The sequence below is a fragment of the Opisthocomus hoazin genome, chromosome 2, assembly GCF_030867145.1.
Source record: "Opisthocomus hoazin isolate bOpiHoa1 chromosome 2, bOpiHoa1.hap1, whole genome shotgun sequence".
Lineage (NCBI taxonomy): Eukaryota > Metazoa > Chordata > Aves > Opisthocomiformes > Opisthocomidae > Opisthocomus > Opisthocomus hoazin.
In genome coordinates, this window is record NC_134415.1 from 58,761,571 (window position 1) to 58,780,150 (window position 18,580).

Sequence of the window (18,580 nt, forward strand, 5' to 3'; positions counted from 1 at the left end):
CAAAGAAGCGTGAACAAAACTATAGCTGTGCTGTAATTACCCAAATTCTTGATGCAGCTGTTAATAACCACAATATACTGTTCCTAATTCGCTGTGGAGGAACAAAACTGCTCAAGCAGTGAGAGGCAATGACTTAAACATCACTACGGAGCATCAGGCAATGAAGGGCATTTAAAATAAACCATTATCATAGCTGAACACATATAAAAATAATCTCTTTATTGCAATTTTTTTGTTCTCTTTACCTGACAGTGTTATTTCTTAGGAATAAATATTAACAAGTGAAAGTATCTCTGCTGAGCCTGCAATTTCACATTTCTTGCAGCAGCAGCGCTGCCATAACCAACTTCTTCCCCAGCTGCTTGTGCCCTGCCCTGCACTGCCCCTTCCTTCTGGGCAGTACGCCGGCTCGCGGGGCCACACTGCCCACCAGATGGGGACCTGCCCCAGGGGGAGTCACCACTTCCCACCCTCTTCACCCTGGATGTTGCCAGGAGCAACACTGGCTTCAGTAAGCCTCCTCCCTGCTCATTTCTGCCCTTGCACAACCCGCGAGTCGTCTGAAACACTCTGCAGAGCTAAAATAGGGAACAGATTTGACAGAAAAACAGCATTTTTTAAGACTGGTTGCTTTTCAGTAGAATCAGTTCACTTGAGCCCATTCAGCATGTAACTGAGCAAACATCGTGTTCTCCAAACACTGGAGAGGGAGAGGTGAGAGCAGGAGTAAGGTAAGGACCAGGGGGCTGCCAAATGTCTCACAAAACATGGTGTGGCCATGGGTACCCTTCTGCTACAGGGGAGTTGAGCTAAACTGTTGTTCTCCGCACCGGAGCAGAGCTGGAGCTCTGAAAAAGAGCATGTGACTGAGCGGTCACTAACCACTGAGGTGGCAGCACCTTTAGCAGCTGTCGTCATTTTGGAAATGAAGTTGTGACTATCCCCTAAACAACCGCTACCTCAAAAGCTGACCTTACCCTGAATTAAGAAAGATTTATTCTTTTGTTTTCCTACTCTGAGAGCATGTCAGACCAAGTGAGATGAAATAAAAAACACATTTAAAGAAATTATATTGGCAGATGAAGATCCTAAAAAAGTTTTAAAATCAGGAACGCTAAACTAATTCTGTAAGATGTTACTTTTTTTACCTCGAAACACCTCTATACTCTGAAGTAAAATCAATTGACTTTAAATCTATTACTCTAATACAAGAGAGATAATAAACCCAACACCACTTACAATAAACTTTACAATAATTCTCACATTATAATAAACTGGAAAAAATGCATACGTAGTGACTTTTTGTGCTATTTGTTCATCTGTACGATGGAGGTTTTAGTCTGATAAACAGAATACATCACTTGGCTTTTAAACCAATTCAGTAAGAGCTCTTTCAGGAAGATTGAAAACCAACAACCTTTCACCTTCAACTCAGTAAATCATATCCCGTTTAATTCAGTTTTTATTCAATGAAATGATGTATAAAAACTTACAAATCTGAGAACTTAACTATACACAAAAAGATGATATTCAGTTTAAACGTATACACAGAGAAGAGCTGTGGTTTGTGACTTGCCCTCTCCCGCCCCTCCCCCCAAAACACACACTGTCTCCATTTACGATGGGGCACTTATTCTGGCTGCTCGCGCCTTCGGTCGGCCCAGGAATTGCTTGGTGGGCTTTGCTGCTGCTGTCAGTGTAAGTTTTTAGGCTACCAGCAAAAAATCTGGGCATCTATATAAAACAGTAAGAATCAACAACTTGATTTTTAACACAAAGATGCAGTGCTACCATCAGCAGTAACTAAACCTACAGAATTCATCCTTTCAGTTTTTGCAGACTGTCTTGGCTTGGAAAATAACGGGACTCTCACAGAGCAGCATTTGTCAGTCAGCACTACAGGTTCGCTTTAAAACCACCATGATCCCCTGTTGCTACGACATCTCTGCACCACCTTTTCTTCGTTTTAACTCATGCCATTAGACCAAATGAAAACATGGACATTCCTTGCCTGAGTAAGGCAATAAAGCTTTTCTCTCTCCTTTCATCCAGAATGACTCAAACCTATAGCTAACAACACATGCGTGTGCTGCACTAACGATGGTGCAGTGCTCACCAGTATGTCACTTCTCTAGTTTCCTTTGTAGCTTGGGTGACAACACTTACCTATTAGCTTCTCTTCAACAGGCCAATAAAAATGCACACAGCTCAGGACGTTTTAAATTTGATTAAAAATAACCTGTGCAATGACTAGTTCTGTCAAAAAACTAAAAGACTTTCTGGGCTGAATCTGAGAGTAGACGGCCAGTTACTTAAAAAGGATGTGTGCATTTATTTACCTGTCCCAAATATACACACAAACACTTTCTATATATATATATATATATAAAAACCTTTATACATATACAGTATTTTATATATATATATAAAGATTGCCATCACATTATTATTACAGCTACTTATGTCAAAATTTGACTAAGTAACTACTTTCCTTGACTCGATGCTATCTGAAACAGATACCCAAAGGCATACGTAAAGGGAAACGTAAGGCTAAAAGAAACCCAACACCCTCAGCTCTGTTTAAGTCAATGAACAGAGATTTTTGCATTCAATGAGAAAAGTTCTGAGGGTTTTAAGTTATAGCCTTAATCAGCTTGCATGTGGACTTCTAAAAAGCATGCTGTTTAATTTGCCAGATCTTCTTGAAATGCCTTTTACCAGGGAAACTAATACATTTTTTTTTTCTTTGCTTACCAAAAGGATACTCTGTTTCTCATTACACTCATCATTGTATCTAAATACACTTTTAAGCAATCTAAATTTTGTTTAAAATCTATTAAATTTGGATTAACTAATACTATCAACATAGTTAGCTGGATTATTTTTTCACACGTTCCTTTGTATTAAAATCAATTATGTTGTGGTTTGATGCAAGAGCTCTTTGTTTGTTTTGGTGGGAGAGGCAAAGTCCAATTTCCTAATGTGCCAGTACAGTTCTGGTTGCTGAAGACAAAGGGTGGGAAGGAGGCTGGTGGAAAAGATGGCAGGGGTAAGTGAGGTAAGAGGTGGGGGGAGGAAAAAATCGATTTAATAAAAAATGAGTAAAGAAACTTTAAAAAATTGATACAGGTTTCACATTCAGTCTAACAACACTGCTTCCTGCTCCTTTTTGATGGAGGCTAAGACTGCGTTATCAGTCTCTGTGGCTTCTGTGTCCCCACCACCTAGCAGAATGGAGCGATCTTCTTCTAGTGTAAAGACAGAGTTCTGATTTTGGCACGAATGTTTGACTACTTCATTGGGAGTTGAAAACGTTTTGTCACACAAGTTACATTTGTAGGGCTTGTTGGTCTGTACTAGCATGTTGTCCATTTGACTGCCTTCCTCAAAGGTACAGAGTTCCAGAGTCTGTTTGTCCACCATCGTGTACGTGTCCATGCTCTGGTTTAGGCACACGTGTCTGGCAGCCTGGTTAGCCCTGCAAAAGCTTTTGTCACAAGTGCTGCACTTGAAGGGCTTGCCGGTGTGTATGTACATGTGCTCCCTCCAGTGGCTCTTCTGAATAAATTTGCGACCACAGATGGAACATTCGTATTTGCGTCTTTTTACTTCCCTCTCTTGATCTGCCTGCTCCAAGTTGTCTATGTCTGCAATATCGGAGGGGGGCGGTGTCTCGGACTGCTGCTGCCCATCGATTATTGGGGAGTCCGAGATCTGCTGCAGCTCGCTGTCACTAATCATCCCTGCTTCAGGCACTTCCACGGCATCTTTATCAGCCGTGTTGTTACAGAGAGACAAAGAAATATTACTCTCTCCCTGCTGGCTAGACGTGAAGGGAACTCCCGTGTGGATCTGCAGGTGCTCACGCAAACTACTTCGCAGATTGAACCGGCGACCGCAGAGGTGGCAGGCATAGTATTTTGGGAAGCTTCCGTTCCTTTTCATAATGCTTGGCTTGACATGTGCTATTGTGAGTGAGGCAGGCTGTTCATCTGAAGAAGACGCTTCCATGTTGGCCTCTTCTCCTGCAGGTGAATTATTACCGGCAGCAGATACCAATTCTGGAGATAAAGAAGATGGCAATGGGTCAGAAGTGGACATATTTGTCCGGGTCACTTGTGGCAGAGTTGTAGCTAACTGCGAGAGCTGCGAGCCTTCGGAAACCTGCTCTTGGTTCATCCGTGATGTCTGTGGCCTTGGTTCTCGCCCGAGTTTGTCAGTCACTGATGTGACCTTCGTGGGATGTCTTATCTGGTGATCTGCAATCTGGATGCCATATAATGAAGATGCTAATGGAAAAACTTGATCCGGGTGAGAAAAAGTTCCCTGACTTGCAAGGCTGGCCTCTTGAATTAGTGGATACGCATGCAGAAACTTTATTCCCTGTTCTAGTCGAACTGGGTCAATGAGCTGCGGTGCCATCTTCCCAGTGTACATCAAATGCAAGAGATAACTGAAGATATCCGGCTGTATGTCAGTTGCTTTCAAACGGACACATTCACTGAAAGGTGAAACAAAATGATCAGTAAGAGATAAGGAAAATCTTTTCTACCAGATCCAGGTTATTCAAGCATTGATAAAAATCAGAGGCATCTTCTGAATGTCAAAAGACAGAATATGCAATAAATATGGAAAACCGCTTTAACGTAAAAGAGCTAATCTTACTGGCCACTTCAAAGATGACATTTTTTGCCTCATGGAAGTAACTGGCTTGAAAGACAAAGCTCTTCCATTGCAATCTACACCTTTCTAAATTGCTGCTATTTACAGATTTGTTGTCACGTATTAATATATTTTGTAAATCGCAAATATATTTCCTCCCCTTCACCATCCATTAAACTTTTCTCGTTACTTAGCCCTGAAAGCTCCTAAAATTCATCCGGCACTTGCCTGTTTGGCTTCTATGGCTTCCTAGCGTTTACAGCTACAGTTCAGCACATGTGTGGTATCACCTGGTCTCAACTACGTTAGATCCAGAAACCACGCAGGACAGGGCGCGAGTCCCCTGACAATCTGATGCAGCAGGTGTAGCCCGGGCAGATCTAACCCGTGGAGGCCAGGCTCCTTACAAAGCAGAGCGGTAGCCTCTTCCCTTGAGTAGGGAGGAAGAAACGGTAGCACCAGCGGTACCCCTGCTCAGCCTAACGGTCCCTTGGTGAGAGCACTCAACAAAGGGAGACACTTCGGCTGTGAGGCCCTCTTCAGCCTAACAGGATTGAAACCAACACCATCATCCGGCTGAGGGCATGCCCTATGCATCAACCCTTAGGATACTTTGGACTGGAACACCCACCACTCCTCTGGTTGAAGCTGGATCTCTGTGCAGAAAGAGAGGCAAGGTTCACAGAAGAAAGAAAATCAGGAACATCTCGGTTAGACCAGGTAGCTAACAGGAGAGGATCTGGGATTCTAATCATTTTTTCCAGTTATTTGTAGGTCTTGTATTAAACAAACATTAACTAAAAGACAGAAATCCAGAAATGGACATGACTGCGTGCTGTGGTCTGAATGCTCCGACCACAGTAGGCTGCCACGCTGAGGAGGAAATTATAGCCAATTCTTCCATTTCTTGAGGTGCACCCTTGAGGTCGCTCTCTGACTGCTTTTGAATTCAGATCTATTACTCAAAAGTAAACTTTGCAATGCTGTCTTCCAAAGATGACCATGTGCTCTTGACAGAGCATCAAGACTGATACATCTGCCTGCAGCCCTGTCTCAGACGTGCAAATGCACTTCTGTCTTTGATGTTTACTTTTCACTAAGAACTCTTAGACAAAGAGTTAAGAGTTTCAATCACTTAACATAAACTTTTTGAGATAGTTCAAATGATTGCGAAAAAGAAAAGACCAAAAAAATCTTTTAAATGGTCTTACACTTTTGTTAGCTCTTCAATGCCCTCCATGTAAGGCTGCCCACAAACAAACAAACAAACAAACAAACAGAAACAAATGCAAACCCCCTTATTTTCCACCACTATGTAGTATTTTATTATTTAACTGACTTTGGTAAACTGTAAAAAAAAAGAAACATACTAGCATCTTTTATAAGTCCGTATCTCAAAATCTCCCAGCAAATACTTATTGGGTTGTATGTAATATTACGGAAATGTCAAGAATAGTGCCAAGGCAGAGTAGAGGATAGTGAATCAGGGAAGGAACGCACAACAGTGAAGACAGGATCCTTTAAATATTCAGTTCTAGGAATTCTGTGCTTTTTTAAGGATACAGAACTTGTGCTAAATTATAACATTAGCATTAATGAATCACAGTTCAACTTTAACGCATTTTAGAGTGAGATTCTAGTTTGCAGATAAGACTGGATTCCGTATTCCTTATGCCACAGCAAGAAGCAAAAAGAACATTTTCAAGTTTCAAAGTGTTGGTAAACCGCCTCAGTTTATAAAGCTAACCGGACAACATTTAAACAGGGAACCTTTTTGTAGTTACCTGGTTTGATGAACAAACAACATCTTGAAGTAGTTGGAGAAAGAAGCAAGGACTGATTTGTGTGCCTTGAAGTAGACATCACCAATGGCAACTGTGCAGTCACACAGGAAACCGAACTCTCTCTGAGCATTTAGCTGCTGCAGCAGAATAAGTCCATGGTTGGCCAAATCCATTTTTTCACACTCTGAAAAGCAAATGACTTCCATGTAAAACTTAACAGTAGCTGCAAAGATGCAACAGTAGCTGTCTCTTAACAGATATTTTCCTCTAATATCTGTATGTCATGCTTTAGTAACACCTTTTAGTCCCACGCCACTGTGTAAATGGTATCTTACACGCAGGCAAGGATCTCTGCTTCATGATGGGCAACGCGATTCATGAAGAGCAAAGCAGAGCCAGAGAGTTCTGAAAAGGCAGGGGCGGGGGGGGAACTTGGATACAGAAACATAAAGAGCTAAAGGAGGGAAAGAAATATTAATTAGCAGTAAAAACATGTATTTATAATGGAAGAACCAAGTATTTTGGCTACCGCTTGTCTGTTCAAACTGGAAAAAAAAAAATCTCCCTTCTGGTATTGGCCACCCTCAGCTAAGCGGATGGGAGAGACAAGAGCAGAACCCAATGAAGGACAAGTTAGATAACATTTACGTAAAAGATATATAGAGATACTAAAAATTCAGGTTAAAAGTATGTGTCCATCTTGCCGAATCCAAACCCAACATTAAATGATTAAGCATTACTGATGGTTATGCCCTCTCCTGGGAAATACCAGATACACACCTGAGTCTTCCCAGGCTGAGACAACGAATTCATGCCAGGTATTGGCAAGCCCTCTGGACTATCGGAACAGGAGGGGCCAATCTTTTCGCTCGACAACTATTTGATTGTTTATCGAGATCAGCTACAACAGCACTTTGCAAGGAGCCTGCGTGCCGGAGCGCCTCACGCTCGCCTAGCACATCACAATACCCGAGGGGCGGGAGGTGCGGTTCCGCCCGTCGGCGCACGGCAGGGTCACCGGCGGCGAGACAGGTGGTGAGACGTGGCATAGGCCACTGCCCCCCGGCCCCAGGCCTTCTGCAGCCCCCCGGCCCTGCACTCGTGGTTGCCCACTGCTGCTGGAGGCAGCCCACAAGGAACCACCCAGCAGCTGTCAGCATCCTCTTGAGGATGCAGGGGCAGCCTCGGAAGCAAGAATTGATAACTTTGGGAGAAAAACAGCCAGGGAAACAGCTTAGGGCAGTTGCATACGGTTGGATGAGTATATGGCTAGTAAGATCAACACGTGGGTATAAACGTAACCAAAACAAAGAGAGCTTTGGGCAGAACGAGTGAAAAGTATGAAGTAATGTAGGTCTGTAGGCAGCCACCTAACACAGCAAGAGAAGTCAACAAAATGCCTGGCTATGTTATGCCCGAAACGGTGCAGGTGCTCTATGAACAGCAGTGAAAGAGAAGGTGAAACCAGGAGAAGTGGATCAAAAGCGGTAAATTTGTAAAAAGTCTTGGGGTTTTTTCCCCCTCCAACTTTAATAGGAAGTTATCGAAATTTCAGGTAAGGTACAAACAGCTTGCTGCTTCTATACAGCAAGAGCGTGGCTTTTTGGGAAGGACAGTAAGTGTATTCCCCATATCCCAACACGTTTAGTCACTGGGGAAACGAGTATTTCTACTTGCTGGAGAGTGAGGAATGCCCTCGTATTTAAACCAATAACCAGGCTGACCAAACGCATTCCTTCGCATTCACATGAGATCAGAACTCGTTTGAGTCAGGAGCGTCAGGGCAAAGAAAGAAATACAATTTAAGATGCAGTTGATTGTTTTCTTACAGTTAATAACTGAAAAAAAACCCTACAAGTTCCAGCTGTCCTGAGGTCCATCCTCTCCTCCCCAAATTAGCGTTTGGATGACTGTGTTTGTACAGACAGTATGTTAAAATCCTCTCCTTCTCTCCAAAAGAGGGAATGCCTGCTGTCAGCAGCAACAAAAATCACGCTCATCGTTCTTTCATCCCGCACGATGCACCGCGCAGGTAGGCTTTGTGACGTTACAGAAAACACGCTGGATTGGGTTTTTTTGTAGCTTTAATTTAGATTATTCTGCGTGCGCGCTGCAGTTTTTTAATTCATCAAGTGCTGAGCCTGGTTTGTGCTCGGGACGGCGCCGCCTGTCCGGCAGCGAACCACCGATGCGAGGGAGCTGCAAGCCGGCCAGGCTCTCTGTCCAGCCGCGACCACCCACGGCTGACTCCGCTTCCAGCCCCACCGCCGCGCAAACCGCGGCGGCCGAGGCCGTCGCCCCGCATCAGCCGCCGCACGGAGCGGCAGGGCTTGGCGCGCGTGCTCGCAGGACGTCGGGGCCGCGCGCGCTGCCAGACCGCCGCTCCGAGGAAGCCGCGCCGAGAGCGGGGGACGCGCCGGGGCCCTGCTCCGCCGGGCAGCGCGCGGGCCTCCGGCCGCCGCCACGAGCGCTCCCCGCGCCCCGAGAACCCGCGGGGTCGGCCCGGCTTCACCGCGGCTTCCGGCGCTACCGAGCTGCCCCGGCGGCGGGCCAGACAGCAGGCGGGGCCGGGCCCTTCCGGGAAACGTACGTTTATTTCGGAGACCGCGAAGGCAAAAGCGGTGGGCGCCAGCCGCGGGTGGGCAACTGGCTGCGGGGCCCGGCGGCTCCCGGTCCGGCCCGCGCGGGCGCAGCGGGCCGCCCCGCGGGCCCCAGCCCGCCTCAGCGGCGGAGGGCGCCAGCCCGGCTCCGGCCGCCGCTCGCAAAAGCGCCCCAACCGTCCGGGGGCCGCTCGGCGGCAGCCGGAGACCCTCGCTGCGGCCCGGCCCGGCCCTGACCGGCCCCGCCGCCTCCGCGGGCGGAGGGAGCGAAGGGGCGCGCGCCGCTCGGTCGCTCCCGCCGCCTGCCGGCGCCGTAGCGCGCGGCGGGAGGGCGGGGCCTGCTGCCCGCTCCCCCTCACCTCCCCCCCCCCCGGAGTCACGCTCGGCCTCAGTGGCACAGGTGACGGCGCCCTCCCATTGGCCACCGGGGCGGAAGGCCGGGTGGCCGCGCGCCGCTCTCACTGGCTGCGCCCCGCCCCTCCCCCATCTCTCCTCCCATCTCTCCGCTCGCCTCCCCCCACCCCTACCACACCCCCACGCCCCCCCCCCCCCCCCCCCCCGCGCACGCCACGCGCGCACGGACGGACGGAGACGGCGCGAGACGCTGCGCGAGCGGAGCCGCCAGGGCGCGCGAGACGGGAAGCACCGCCGCCGCCGCCGCCGCCAGGGCCGCCCAGCCTGCCGAGGAGAGACAGGCGGGGCCGCCCCTCCCGCGCCGCGCGGCGCCCTCCTCCCCCGCCCTTCCCCGCGCCGGATGCCGCCGGAGGGCGGGCCGCCCCGCTGCGGGCGGGCGCGCGCGCGGGCCCCAACCGGCCGCGACGAGCCCGGCGTCGGGCGGCACCGGCCCCCGCGCCCCCTCCCACCCCCTCTCCCTCCCCCCCCCCGCCCCCTCCCTCGCTCCCTCCCTCCCCCGGCGCGGCCCTCCCCCCCCGGCCCGGCCCTCCCCTCCCCTCGGCGCGGGCCCATCCCCCCCGGGCTGTGTCCCGGATGGAGCCGCCCGGCCCGGCCCGGCCCGGCGGGGGTTTGTCAGGAGGCCAGGCAGCCCCAGCGGCGCCAGGCGCGGCCCCCCGCCGCCTCCGCGCCCCCCTCGGCCCGGCCGGACCCCGCGGCCGGGCGCCCCTCGCACACAATGAAGAGGTAGGGCCGAGCAGGCCCCGCCGCGCCCGCCCGCCCGCCGCCGCCTCAGCCCGGGCCGCGGCCGGTGCGGCGGGGCCGGGCGCACGTGCGGACGGCGCCGGGATCCCCCGCGGGGCGCGGCGCGGCGCGGCCGGTGCTCACCTGGGGGACGCGGGCCGCCGAGGCGCCTGGTGCCGCGCGGGCCGCCGCCGTCTCCGCGCCCAGCAGCAGCAGCAGCAGCAACAACGGAGTCAGCGCGGCGGCGGCGGCGGCGGCGGCTTTTCCTGTCCGGTTACGTTAGGGTCACATGACCGAGAGCGGAGCACAGAGGCTGCAGCGAGGAGCCCCCGCCGGGGGGGAGGGGAGGCGGCGAGCGCTGTGGCGGCGGCGGCAGCAGCAGCAGCAGCGGGAGGCACCCAGCCCCCGCCCGCCCCTCCCTCCCCCGCCCGCCGCGCGCAGCGCGGGCCGCACCGGCGAGACCGGCCCCGCCGCCGCCGCCGCCCTGCTGCCGGGCAACCCCCGGCTGAAAGCGGGGCGCCGGTCCTGCGGCGGGCGCGCTGCCCCTTTAAAACTGGCGGGGGAGGGAGGAGGGTGCCGCTGCCAGCCGCCCCTCCGCCGCCCGGGCTGCCGGATAACGGGCCGGGCCGCTGCCGCCCACCCGGCGGGACGGGACCGGGCGGCGCTGCGCTGCGCCCAGCCGCCTTCCCGGGGCCCTGCCTGCCCCGCCGGTCCCGGGAGCGCCGCGGCCGAGCCGTCGTGGAAAGCCGGGGTTTGCCTCCGGTCTGCTGGGGCGGGCCGGTTACTCGAGCCGGGTGTTTTCGGGGGGGACGCGCGGGACGTAGCAGCCCGCCGTGACCATCGAACCTGCCGCTTCGCGCACCGGCGGCTCCGGGCGCGGGGGTGCCGGCGGTAGCCAGGCCGCGGTCTGTCCGGGCTCGGCGGCGCCTGTGGAAGCGCGCGGACCGGTGCCGCTTCACGCGTGGGGACGCTGCCGGGCTCGGCGTCGGCGGCGGGGAGAGGCCGGGAGGGCCCCGAAGAAGTGAGGTGGCGGGGGCACGGCCCGGGCCTGCGGCTTGGCGTGAGGCGACGTCCCCAAACCGGTGCGTGGCCGGAGCCGTGTTTGGGGAGAAGATTTTCTGTTGTTGGAAACCTCGCGGGAAGGTGTTTGGCCGCTTAAAGAGGGTCCCTTTGCACCCCCTGCCCCTGCTCCTGCCACGGCCGAGTGAGCTTTGGTCCTCAGGCTGCGATGTCAATGGTGCGAGTTAGGTCCAGATCGTTACTGCCTTTTTGTAAGCAAGCTCGTAGGGGTTGGCACTGTCGCTGGGGTGATGTTTCCACAGCCCCTGAGCAAGATGCGCTATGGAAAGAAGGCCCAAACCATTCTAGCTTAGCATCTTGACAGCAGCTGTGCCGAAGGAGGGAAGAGGATTCTTGTATCTTGCCTGGTCTGTAGATCAACAGCGGACTGCAGTCACCCCAGGCTATTGCTATTTTTGCAGGATCTAAACTGATCGCGCACTGGACCGATTTTACATGAGCCTGACTCTGCTGTCTCCCACGAAAGTTAATGGAACTCTTGGTAGACACAGCTTGAGCCCGCTTGCATTGTGCAGCTCATGAGTATTATTTTATTTATCCAAGTTAAGCTGCACTTGAAAACTACCTAGTGAAGTCCTTAAAAAAGACAACCTCAAACCCCAACAACTTATTTTTGATTTTAGCGGGAAGCTGGTAGTCTGTTTGCGGCTGTTGCGGCGTTTTGAATAAAGCGGCTGAAGAGAGCTGCGTCTTCAGGACCCGCCTCGGGCACCTGTGATGTGCCGAACTACAAGGGACGCGTTCTTAACAGCTCTCTGGGTTCCGCTCTGTGAGCGCACGGCGAAAGTTTGTGCAGTGTATTTAACCAGTGTGCTTGGAAAAATTTTTCCCTGTACGTTTCACTTGCATTTCAGCTCTGCAAATGAAACACAAAGTAAAGAGAGTAGATGGACATTTGAACTCAGGTCACTTAGTAGTGGATGGTTTGTCTCATTCTTATGGAAGATGGTGAAAGTGATATAATTTTTAATTAAATTGAGTGGGCTACTTAGGAAATCCAGTGTGTTTCTGGCAGATAGCTGGCAGGCTTTGTGGCCTGTTTTTTCTCTTCTGTGTTGCACTTCAGTACTTCTGTGTTGGCATTTGTGTGGGATTCTCCTCTGTGCTGTATCTCTGAAACCGGAGAAAAATTAACTTAGTTATGGTTTTTTTTTATTAATGGCTCATAATTCAGCTTTAAAGCACCTTTGGTTAGACCACAATACTTTAATCCAGCAATAATGCAAATCTTAATTTAAAAGTGTCCCATCTGATTCAGGATCCACTGAAATCTGTAGAAAGATTTCTCTGTTTAGTGCTGCCGAGCTTCACACCTGTGATGCTTACACCCGAGACATGTCATCTGTGTTGCGCGGAGCTGTAAGCAGTTCATCTGTTGCTTGAGACGCCTGATTTAAGATGTGAATCTGAAGTCTTACTTCCATCTTGTCTTTTGAGGTGTCGTGTTTTTTTCTTTTTTTAAGATAGTTACAATCCATGCAGCTGAAATTGTAATTAAAATTTGTCCTTGTCTCTTTAAGTGGTATTATTGTGCTTTTAGTTATTATATGCTGATTTTTCCCCCCCCAGTTTCTTCAGGTGCTAGTCTAGGACTCCTTTTCTAGTTTTATGACTTTTTGAAAGGACTGTTCAGGCTGATCCAGATGTTGCTACACACCTGAGAGCATTCTTAGTTATGTTGCTGTTGATGATAGGATCAGTCCCTAGGTGTTTGGTTTTGCTTTGGTCTGCGCTTACCCAGATTGAAGGCAGAATTTTGTCTGGTAAGATCATATTTTGCATTGTAAATGAGCACACTGCTGATGATTTAAGTGTTAATAGGATGATGAAGGTGTCTGCTAATCTTGAGTAAAAATTCACTTCAGCAGTGGGAGGAACTCGATCCAGACAGACCCAAGTCCTGTTAGTGTGCCTTTTTGGTAGAGTTCAGTGCAAATCTGAATGGAACAGTGGATTTTTGTCATTATAGTCAAAACCTTAACAGCTCTAGTGATGTCAGTCAGGCTCAAACCGCTAAGATTTTCATTGAGTTTTCAAACTTCTCAGCATTTTCAAAAAATCAGAGGGCAGGGTCCCTGTTCTGGAGAGCTCTTCGCTGGCAGCTCTCTGCCGTGCTGCGGCCCCGCTCCCACAGGCTGGCTCTGCCGCCTGTCCCAGGCAATGGGTGGGAGCCTTCCCCCCAGGGCGTGGGGCACTGCTTCCACCCTGGTCCTGCTGTAGTGAAACGTGAGTTTATGTCAATGCTGTAAACCCATTTTATTAGCACAGCTGCCATTTCTAACACTTCCACTTCTGATTTATGTTGGTGAGAAGGCTCGGTGGGAAGCGTGACAGCTGCAGTAGCTTCTCACTAGGTGAGTAAATATTGTACCTCTGATAGTCTCCAACCTTTTCATCCAGGGATGCTCTCCCAGCTTTTTAGACTTTTTCACGCGCTTGGTTCCAATCTCACTCATCTTTCACAGAGCATTGGAAGCACAAAGCACGTAAAAGCGGTCCCCAGGAAAAACCCTGATGTATGGGCCCAGGCGCAGTTGTGGAACAGCTCTGCGTTTTCTCGCCTTGGCTTCCGTGGCGTGGGGAGGCTGTTGGGGTACATTCGTGACAGGTGAGCGGTCAGCCCCCAAGCAGGTCTGAGCTTTCACGTTTTTGTTGTGGGTGGGTCTGGCTGTCCCAGAGGTGAAAGAGAGCTATGGTGTGTGAGCCGCTTCTTGTGTGTGCTGTGTAAGGTGAAAAAATGAAGAAATAGATCTTTGTCATTTTGTAGGCTAAGCTATTTTTCTGGTCTTGATATGTTAATTAGGAGTTGTTTCTACAGCTAGTGAAGAAAGCTTTATCAACAGCTAGGGAGTAGCTGCAATTTAGGCCAGGGAAAAAAAAAATAATAAAAAATTTATTTTTCTAGTACAATGTATGTCATCTAAGGAAATGGTTTAACTGTACATGTAGAATTTTTCTTGTTAGGAGTCTCATCTCCACTAGGAGTTGTTGGTGTCACCGAACTGACGCACCTTCTGCGGTGTAGATTAGCCCTCTACCTTCTGGCTTTGCCTTAGTCCAAGATTAGCCTGTTACATGGGCCGGCCCATTCTAACTGGGTGAGTTCAAATGTGACTGTGGGTACTCTTTTCAGTGGTGCCCAGCGACAGGACAAGGGGCAACGGGCACAAACTGAAGCACAGGAAGTTCCAGCTGAACACAAGGAAGAACATCTTCACTCTGAGGGTGCCAGAGCACTGGAACAGGCTGCCCAGAGAAGCTGTAGATTCTCCTTCTCTGGAGATATTCAAAACCCGTCTGGATGTGGTCCTGTGCAGCCTGCTCTAGCCTGCTGCTTCGGCAGGGGGGTTGGACTTGATCCCCAGGGGTCCCTTCCAACCCCTAACATCCTGTGAATGTTGACTGGAGTGACATTTTTAGTGGAGCATGACTAAGAAGTGACAGTAATTTATGTACTTGCATGTTTTGTTTTCCTTAGAAAAAGGATTCAAACTGCAACTGTAGTGAGTACATTTTTAAATAAAGCCCGTGCAGCTGAGGTACTGGGTAGAGAGAGATGCTCTGGGTGAACCAGCGTTGATACCATGTTCACGTTACTATGTTCTGTCATCTAAATGGTGACTTTAGGCTCATGAGATACTTAATAAACAGTTTTGAATACACACAGATTTCGTGAGCATTGACTCAAGCTTAGTTAGGAAAGTGGTAAAAAGCATTGGGGGGGGGGCAATGGTAATTGGCAGTTACCATTGTTTAGTAGTCATATTTCACCACTTTGGAAGATGTCTTTCTTGGATGGCTGGAGCTTGGCGACAGGCATAACTGGGCACATGAGTGAGCCCTGACAGAGAGAAATGGCGATGCTAGCCATAGCTGCAAGTCCTTCAACAGCTCAAAGTAGAGTGAAGGGAAAATGTGCTTGCAGTTTTAAGTTTGTTCAATAAAGCTTGTTTAAAGAATCAGAAATGGGGGTGGCTGTCATGCTACCTGTGCGAGGAGAGGGGATTTTTTGTTCTGTTTCCCTGGTGTGACTAGGTCTGTCTAGCTCTTACTCTGTCAAAAACTTTGGAGGACCGCAAACTGTTGGAATTGCTTAGTTTTCTGAGATTCAGCCACCTGGGTTTTATGTGTAGTACTGAGTATATGGGTGATGTTGAGAAGCATGTCACTGGCAGGCACTTGGGGGATTCGGGGGATACAGGCTAACTCATAGAGTGTATAGCTACAGCAAAATAGTTTTCTAAGACTAGCAGAGATCTTTGCTTTCCTGCTGTTTGTAGAGAATTACAGTCTCTTAACCCTTTTCTCAGCTGGGGCTGTATATGTTTCAAGACACTTTTTCCCCCTCCTAGATAGTTAAGACAGATAGTTAAGCTTTCTTTCCCCCCCCCCCCCCAAGACAGCAAGTGTTTTGGGCAGTGGTTTTGGTTTTTAAACCCTGTGAATGTCACTTATTGTAACTTATTGTATCTGGCTACCTTGGACTCTGTGTTTCTTTTTGGTAGGTGTCACGCTAGTATCATAAAGCAGTCTGTAGGCGAGGACAATGAGACTCTTGGCAGATGTTAAATGCCATCCGGTGAAAGGAGGGAGTGCATCACAGATCAGTAGTTTCCAGCCTGTAGAACTTCTTTGGACAGCATCTGGATGGTCCAGGGAAAGGGACTCAGAAAAGTAAACTGGCAAACTCAGTACGCCGCGGTGCCTTCTGCAGTTTCTAAATCAGTCTACACGTGAAGGGTCCGTAAACTGGAAAAGGTTCACCACAACCATGATCACAGCCAGGGACATCCACCCCTGTCTTGTCTAGGTGTCTGGTTTCTTCCTTTACAAGGCAACTTTGTTACTTAGCTATCAGCAAATAAACCGGTTTAGGTGGGCACAATGTATCTGGCTTTTCCCCCCCTATGAAACTTTGAGCTGAAGTTTGTTCAGCTCCCAGGACTAAGGTGGGATAGGGAAGGAGTCTCTTCCTTACATGTTGTAGCATTCTGGGATTTCTGTTTCAGGCAGGCGGCTGAAATTGGCGAGAATGTCATCCTTCTGGTAGAAGCTGCTATGTGCTGGCTAGCCTGAGTACACGTGATTTTTGCAGAGAGAAACATGTGAGATTTTTGGAGGGCGGTGCGGTGTCTGTGCAGTGGCCGGTCCAGCTGGTGGGGCTGATGGGCTGGACCACAGGACTGAGACCAGGGGCTGACCCCACAGAAACGGGGCTGGAAGTCAGGAGTCCTTGCTCTCGGCGTTCTTTGCTGCTTTACATATAGCTTGCCTTAAGACAACTTTCTAGCAGATCTGCCAAAGAAAATCATCTACAAGGTGTCCTTTACCTCATCTGATGGCAAAACAACACAGAGGCAGTCTGCACAGTTGGGATCGTTATAAAGGATGGTCTAACAAGGTGCCATATGAACAGAATTTTGCCATTCAGTCTTAGTTTTGTTAAAAAGGTTAAAATTTAGAGTTCTGGCGATACCAGGATTCCTCTTTGGTTTTCCTTGTATATTCTGTATTTATTGCTATTTTATCTTTATTCCTCCAGCCCCCCCCCCCCTCGGTGACCCTTACTGGTTAGAACAGACTCGTTTTGGTGAAGACTCGAACCGTGCAAACTGTGTAGTGAGGATGGCTCTTTTCAGTGACACAGTGAAGGTGGCTGGTGGATGAGGTGGGTGAAAGCCGGGTGTGTTCTTACAGCTAAGGCAGTTTTGTGTTGCTTTTGGAAATGGAGTCTCATCTTGGCTCAGCCGTAAAAGTTCCTCCTGGTCAGGCCACGCATCCACTTGTACACGGTCCCCATGAGATCTCCAGGTTCAAGCAGAAACAGAGCTTGCAGGCGGGGGGAGCTTCCTAAGTGCTGTCTGGTCACAGGAGGGCTCTGCTCTCTGCGTGTATCGTGCTGCGAAAGTTCAAGTTAGGCTCTTGGTGCGCTCGGCTTCGCAGCTCGGTCTTGATTTTCTGTGTGTGATATAGCGAGAACACTCTCACTTGGTCAGAGGTTGTACTTTTTAACAAAATCCCTCCTGTTTTGATGCAGCTGCCACTGGGTACATTGTGAAAAAGATGGATACAAAGTTTTAACGTACAGTTAAGGCTTAACTGAAGCCACAAAACTGTGAACAGCTACTCACCACAGTGAATGGGGTTAGGGGCTTGGCGGGGAAAAAGAGTGTGATTTTAATGGCTATGATTTGATGTGATGATATAAACTGATTTAAGGCTTCAGAAGTAATTGTGCTTCTCTTGTTTTAAGGTGTTTGACTTGGTAACTCTTAAATACAGTCCCAAGACAGAATACTTGAGATAAGCAAGCCTGGACACGCCATGCTTGTAAAGAGCATCTAGGAGTCCTCAAATGACTTTGTTGAAACCACTTTTCCTGATAGATGCAGTTGGCCTGCAAATTTACATTTTAGCCATTTAGCTGAAATACCAAAACATTAAATGTGAGATGCTTGGGACCTTACGTTCTTGAGTGTATTAGCCAAATTGGGGGGGGGGGGCAGAAAGCCCATTTGTCTAAAGGGCTGAAAAATGTTTGCTAGAAAAATGAAAATGTAACCTAATTCTGTTACTGGAATTAAGTGGTGCTTGGCAAGTTTTTCTACTGCATAAAGGACCTAATGTACTATTTCTGTAATAACACTGTGTAAGTCAGGAGATGGGTACTGAGGGCTCAGACCTTCTCAGCAGTTCAGAGCAGCGGCAGCTGAGCTGTTCCAGAACCAAGACCTCCAGGTATGACCTGTTCGGAGGAGAAAGCCTACTCTTAAGAGGAGCTGCTGCTTCTTAAGAGGCTCCCGTGGCACTGGTAACATAATTTATGGCAAAAGGATGGGTTTGTAGTTAGATGTTTTTCCTAGCTCTGCTTGACTCTATTCTCTTCCCCATGGATGTGTCTGATGTATTCAGCCAGAGTCTAATATCACACTCGGAAATCCTGTTTTCAAGTGAAGAGAGAACAGTAAGCTACTGCAAACGTAATCGCGCCTCTAGCCTGAATGTGGTCCTCGTGGCTTGTTAATGATGCTGCAGGAAATTTTCACAAAATTCTTAGGTTATGTTCCCAAGGCAATACACTGCACTAACCCGATTTTGAAAAGGTGATAAAGTAGCAGTTGTGTAGTAGTTCCTGAAAACGTGTTTAGCAAGAGACATTGCTGGGGGAAAAAAAAAAATCCCCTCATCCTCTCATAAGACTAAGTGGTAGCATTTTGGAGATAGCAGTCTACAGACCTGTAGACATGGAATAGGTTTAAAAAAAAAAAACCCAAAACCTCTTACTTTAGAGGATAATTGAGACATCTTACCCTATGCTAA

The 18,580-nt window shown here is 49.4% G+C and overlaps 1 protein-coding gene across 1 annotated transcript; it reads right to left on the reverse strand.

Moving 5' to 3' along the window:
• Positions 1–239: 239 nt before the first annotated feature.
• ZBTB2 (zinc finger and BTB domain containing 2) lies at positions 240–10,537 on the reverse strand. The gene is made up of 3 exons (XM_075413795.1): positions 10,325–10,537; positions 6,447–6,630; positions 240–4,501 (listed from the first exon to the last, which is right to left on the reverse strand). The coding sequence occupies exons 2-3, from the start codon at positions 6,617–6,619 to the stop codon at positions 3,139–3,141; spliced, it is 1,536 nt and encodes a 511-aa protein (XP_075269910.1). The 5' UTR covers positions 6,620–6,630; positions 10,325–10,537; the 3' UTR covers positions 240–3,138.
• Positions 10,538–18,580: the final 8,043 nt, after the last annotated feature.

Bases quoted from the DNA above. Each gene is read 5' to 3' on its own strand.
- ZBTB2 (XM_075413795.1), bottom strand. From the start codon at position 6,619: ATGGATTTGGCCAACCATGGACTTATTCTGCTGCAGCAGCTAAATGCT. The intron at 4,502-6,446 runs GTAACTACAAAA...TTCACCTTTCAG, and splicing joins TTGTTTGTTCATCAAACCAG to TGAATGTGTCCGTTTGAAAG.